Source organism: Benincasa hispida, chromosome 3, assembly GCF_027475165.1.
Source record: "Benincasa hispida cultivar pf3 chromosome 3, pf3_genome.v1.1, whole genome shotgun sequence".
In the NCBI taxonomy this organism is placed as follows: Eukaryota; Viridiplantae; Streptophyta; class Magnoliopsida; order Cucurbitales; family Cucurbitaceae; genus Benincasa; species Benincasa hispida.
Genome location: NC_143480.1, coordinates 51,905,426 through 51,911,425, shown reverse-complemented (window position 1 = coordinate 51,911,425; position 6,000 = coordinate 51,905,426). Strand labels below are relative to the sequence as shown.

Here is a 6,000-nt window from a genome sequence, read left to right as displayed (position 1 = left end):
ATAATCAAAGACTATCTTTGTCTTTTTCAAATATTTTATTAAACTAAAATAAATCTAGATATTCCTCGAGTATGTTTAAAACCCTCATCTTTCTTTTCCTTCTTTTTCTTTTTTTTGATATATTCATGATTGTTTGATTGTTTCTCTAACATATATGAACATTTTCAGCCCTATGTTTTTGTTATACTCTGATTTGTACTGTTTTTTTCCCTTCTCAAATATAAGACTAATGTCCGGTGAGTGAAGCTTCAAACTTTTAATCTTTAAGAGGGGTCGTCACTAGTACCTCATGTGACTAAACAATGAAGATATGCATATTCGTGTGAGGCTGTGTAAGAGAAAAAAATAATAATAAAATAGAGAGTAGGAAAACACCAACTATATCTCAAGTAATCTTTTCCCTGAGATTTTCCACTGCAACAAATTACAATTATATAACCAGTTCTATAAAACAAGGCAGAAAAATTTCACAGAAAATGGAAGAGCAGTTCATTCCAAACATCAGGCACACCTGGTAAACACCAATGTATACAATCTGAATAACTTGCAGGGTTTGATAATTGCTGGGGGCTTAGCTCTTCCCAGAACTTGCGGTAAATGGAAGGGTGGCCGTCTTTTCGATACTCCGAAAGCTGAGTAATGTTGAGAACTGTTACCTCTGAGCTCAACTTGTCGATGACCTTCTCGACAATGCGCATTGTTGGCTGGTCTGACCCACTTCCCCAATAGCTTTCCAATTCAATTGGTGTTTTCTCGTTGTAGCAGTTCCCTTTGCTTTCCGGTTCCCACTCTTGGCTCCTGAGATTCATGGAAGCAAGAAGTATTACTTTCCCATTATTCATGATGAGATGATAAAAATTCTTACAGACCAAAGCTTCTGCAAGTAATGGATAAGAAATGAAGAATGCAATCCCAAGGTTTCATGATGAGATGAGGCCGTAGATCCCCCCAAGTCTAAGCGTTATGGTTAATGGAAGTTTATTAGCAGGGTTTCAGGCACATACCACAGATGCGTTGGGGACATGGTGACGAAAAAAACTCGTTTCTTCAAGGGAATGGCCCTTGAAGCCACCCAGTCTGCCCATGTTGTCATAACCAATTCCATAGCTTCGCGTCCATCTAATTCTTCACAAGCTCCATTTTCGTCGGCACTCCATCTACAGAGAAACATTTAAGCTTATTGACATAAGCACGATATTAGAGTTAAAGGCAGATTAGAAACTTTAACTGAACACAAAATAAGGTATACTGACAATAGCTTAACTGGGCCTTGTCTCCACCACAAATATGTATTGAAAACTAATATATCAGCATGCTCCCACGCCAACGAATGCTTAAGAACTGAATCTGGACGTATTATTCGCTCATCTAACCGGTGATTCACCGGGTCATCTGAATTTGATTCCACGAGAAGCGGTGCCCAGAGAAACTCTATGGTGGCATTGTACTCCTGCAATTTATAAATCATGACACAGAATTATATCTTATGACATCAGTGAGCAGTCAAATGAAAGGGAAATGCTTCTCATATGAGCCAATCTTGACTCCCATTCATTATGTTAAAGATCTTGCAAGTTATATGTCAATCTTTCCTATAGTACGAAGACTAACCTAAACAAGTTTCTATTTACCTCAGCTCTAAAAATGGTAAGAGGAGCATTTGGCGACATGGATTTCTTATTGGCTGGAATCACAGACTGAAGCAAACAAACCATCGAAATCCATTGTCCTCGATTCAGCGAATCCCCAACGAACATCAACCTTTTCCCTCTCAACTTCTCCCACATTTCAGCAATGTTCCATCTACAGAAAGAGTTAAAAGACATCCATCAATTCAACTACCAATAGAAGAAGCTATCTTCAGCTTTAGCACATTGTAATTGAAGCAGAGGAGGGTCTGCTTCCAATATTTCACACAGAAATGTTTTTGAATTCACAATTGTGGGGATGGGAGATCAAATGACTCGAATTGGCATGTTTCACATAGAAATATCTAAGCTTTGCACATTTCAGGTAAATTTTTGTTTTAATGCCAATATGAAACCACTGATCTCCCAAACGAGAACCGACTCAAGCTCAAGATTTCTATATCTGTACAATGAAACCATAACTTCGCAGCCTTCAACTTCATGCTACCAAAAACAGAATCCATCAAATTTTACCAGAGAATTATAAAGATCAACCACTAGAGAAGGAAGAAGAAATTCACCTCTTCAAATTGCAGCCATGAGGTTGCCATCTCCAGTACTGATATCTCAGATCAATCCTGCCATGTTTATGACAAGCCAACTGATCCGACATATATGGACATTCTGATTCATTGTAAAGTGGATACGAAGTGTTATCGAAAACCCACTTGCCTGAAAACACATCACACCTCTCCGACCTCACTTTCCGACGACTTGACTCCGGTTTCCGGCCAGACCACGAGATTTTCCGGCCACTATAATCTCTCGTTCCATTACACTTACTGAATCTATCCAAAATTTCTACAACCCACAAAAACAAACAGCTTCATCTCTCAAATTGAAGTAAATTAAAGCAGAATAGAAGGAAAAAGAGGAAGACTTAACATACCAGAAGCTCCATTTCGAGTAATTAAAACATTAGGTTTCACAAATGAAATCGAAGCATCTTGGCGCTGACTTTCAGGATCTGGGCTTTCATGGATTTGTTGAATGCTATGTTCGTTGTGAAGGATTGTGAAAACCATGAAGAAAACGAAAAGCAAAGCCAGTAAATGTAAATGGGTTTTTCTCCGATTCCATCTCTGCTGCATCGTGAATTCGAAAAGGGGGAAATAAAAAAGGGTTTTGACTAAAACCCACTTCAAAAAGGTTCAAATAAAAAGGATCTAATGGCCGGCATCAGATTACAAATGCAAATCTGAGCTTATTCAGTGCTCGCTGGAAGATTTCATAACACGATCTTTCTAAAATGACCCTAGAAATGAAATCACTGACCCCACTGAAGTGTTCGTCCTGTTGACTGGAAATTGAAGAGAAAGGGGTTCTTTTCTTAGCAACTGTAGCGGCAAAGATTTATGCGGAATGGATTAAAAGAAAGAACTCTCAATCGTGGTCTTGAACGACATCATATTATTTCAGTCAAATCGTTTTCAACGTCCATAATTCGTTAATTCTTCATTCGAATACTATTTGCCAAATTTATGGGAATTTATGAAGCTCCTGGCAAAGGATTCCAAGTCCAAGTCCTTTTAATTGCTTTTTTAATTAAAAAATATATTTTTGGTTTCGGTTTAGTTTTTATTTAGTCCATAAATTTAAAATATTACATATTTAGTACTTAAATTTTGATTTTTTTTTTTAATTTAGCTTCTAAATTTCAAAATGTTATGTTGGAATGGCAATCTCCAATGGATGGAAGACAGATACGATCAGACGACGTCAAACGTCAGAATTGAACCTGCAAATAGAAAACTGTTACAGGCTGAGTCGCGGAGCCTGTTCTAAGACGTTTCATGGCTCTGCTCCTTGTATAAGTAGTTCACCAATGGACATGTCGTCCCTAGGATAAAACAACCCAAATAAAATTGTCTCAAATGGAACTACGCTAGAACCGGTCGGAAAACTCACATCCTTAAAAAATCAGTATGCTCGAAAAACTAAACACATAAAGCAAGAAGAAGGAATGGTGAGAGGAAATGAAAATGAGATTGTGAAATGTCTTTTTAGTTGTGTGAAACTGATGAAAAGCTTGCGCCTTTATAGGCCTCGAAGGCCAATAGTAGCACGAAACGAATGGGACGAAGAGTGCGCACAACCTCTGAACACATAAAGGCACACGCGTGAAGACGGATTCTTTTATTCGTTATTTTTTTAAAAAAATAGAAATTAAGAAATAATAAAAATAAAATAAAATAAAAATTTCATACACACGCACTTCACCTCGCCACAACCGATCGGACGGATAGCGGCACGCACTTGTGGGATGTCCACCATACCCACATTTGCCTATCTCCTCACTCCCTCTAAACATGGTACCCCTTGGGACTCAAACCCATAACTTAAGGTGGGAATTTATAAAAAAAAGGTTCCATTTTCTAATCTTAGCAATGTGAGATTCTCAAAAAGCTTTATTTTTCATTTAAAAGATAAATTTTCGCTAACAATCCCCCACTTGAAAATTTAAAACCATAGGAGAAGCATTTTTCATCGAGCAGTATCAATCTGTACAATACTGTGCATAAGCAAAGGTGTCTTACGACTTGAACCTTTATGTAGTGTAGATGATTCCGAATATACTGGAGTAATTCTTGGTTTTGATTTCTATCTCTAACAACATCTCACACACAGCATCATTAGGGTGTAGTTTGAAAGTTCGTGCTTTAAGGCCTAGCACGTGTATCTCGATTTAGTGAATGCTCAAGAGAGTTTGCCTAAAACTCTATATGAAGCAACCCCCACAAACATTCATATAGGTGAGTCTATCAAGAGTACTCCTATAGCTAGGTACCCCTCTTGACAGTAAGTCTAGATCTCATTAAGAACTAAGTTCAATCTTTCTTACACTTCAGGATCTCATGCTCGGACTCTAAGTTATAGGAATGGAACTCTACGATTGTTTTAGCATGATTCACTTCATATCAGTTGTGAACATTATTACCCATTGAACGTATTTCTTGGGAACTCTAGTCTAAAGGTTGGGTATTCTTCACAGTGATTCATCTTTCTATAGGCATGAGTCCCATCCTTTCTAAGGTTTTAAAAACCTTCTCTCTGGTCAGACCTTTCATCAAAGGATCTGTCAAGTTTTCATCAGTCCGTATGTGATATATTCTAATTGCACCAGTAGTAAGAAATTCTCTAATGGTACTGTGCTTATGACATATTTTTTGTCTCTTTCCGTTGTAATAACAATTCTGAACTTTTGCAATTACTGCATTACTATCACAATGGATCAATATGACTGGTACCAATTTTTTCTATAGGAAATCTCTAATAGCAAACTTCTAAGTCAGTCTGCTTCTTCACTAGCTGTTATTAGTGTTATCATTTCTGACTCCATCGTAGATTGGGCCAAAATATTCTATTTCTTGGCTTCCAAGAGATAGCTTCGCCTACTATATTGAAAATACAGCCACTAGTAGCCTTTCAATCATCTAATAAAGAGTTTAAGTCAGCATCGTTGAACCCTTCCAGGACAATAGGAAACTTTTGATAATGTAATCCTAGTTTCTGGATTTTCTTCAAGTACCTCACAACCCTTTTTATAGAATTTCAATGCTCTATACTAGGTCTGCATGTAAACCTATAAAGTAATCCTACAACATAAGTTATATCAGGCCTAGTGCAATCAGCAGCGTATCTAAGATTGCCGAGGCAGGCTTTCTTCTCAATCTTTAGGAAAGTGATCAAACTCTCCAAGTAAAACTCTTTTGTCTTATGCCTTGAGGTATTCTTGAAGTCCTTCCACAACAAAGGCTCAATAATCACAGTAACTTGAAAATTTTCATTCAAGAGCATACATTCACTTATAATTTTGTGGGTTATCTTCTGCAATTCATTGGATTGGGCCTCCATAGACTTGTCATCGGTCATTTGGAACCGGCCTCTTCGATTTTCTACAGGGCATCCCATACTTCTTTTGCTGTTTTCATTGTACTGTAATAATCATATAAATCGTCAGTCTAAACTGTTTAAAATAAAATTTTTGCATAGAAAATCTTTTTCTTCCCAATCAATTGCATCTCTGATCTATTGTTCGATCGGATCTTCCATTGGCACAGTTGGCTTATCCATAGTGCAGATATCAACAACCTTTTTTATAGTGAGGAAGAATAATATTTTCTGCTTCCAGCGTTTGAAGTTTGCTCCTTCGAATCGGAATGGGCAGTTGAGGTCGGAGGACATAATGTCGTTCTGAGAAAGGGTCATCACAGCAGCAGCAAATGGACAAACGTCTTAAAATTGTTGGAACGACAACCTTCGGTGGATGAAAGATAGGTACGATCAGACGACGTTAGACATCGAAATTGAA

General features: G+C 37.6%; 1 protein-coding gene across 1 annotated transcript; it reads right to left on the bottom strand.

Annotated features, from left to right (window-relative positions):
- Positions 1-381: 381 nt before the first annotated feature.
- On the bottom strand, positions 382-3,190 carry TBL35 (TRICHOME BIREFRINGENCE-LIKE 35). The gene is made up of 6 exons (XM_039025054.2): positions 2,578-3,190; positions 2,210-2,489; positions 1,632-1,803; positions 1,254-1,450; positions 1,005-1,157; positions 382-798 (listed from the first exon to the last, which is right to left on the bottom strand). Exons 1-6 carry the CDS (start codon positions 2,777-2,779, stop codon positions 468-470), a joined length of 1,335 nt encoding a protein of 444 aa, XP_038880982.1. The 5' UTR covers positions 2,780-3,190; the 3' UTR covers positions 382-467.
- Positions 3,191-6,000: the final 2,810 nt, after the last annotated feature.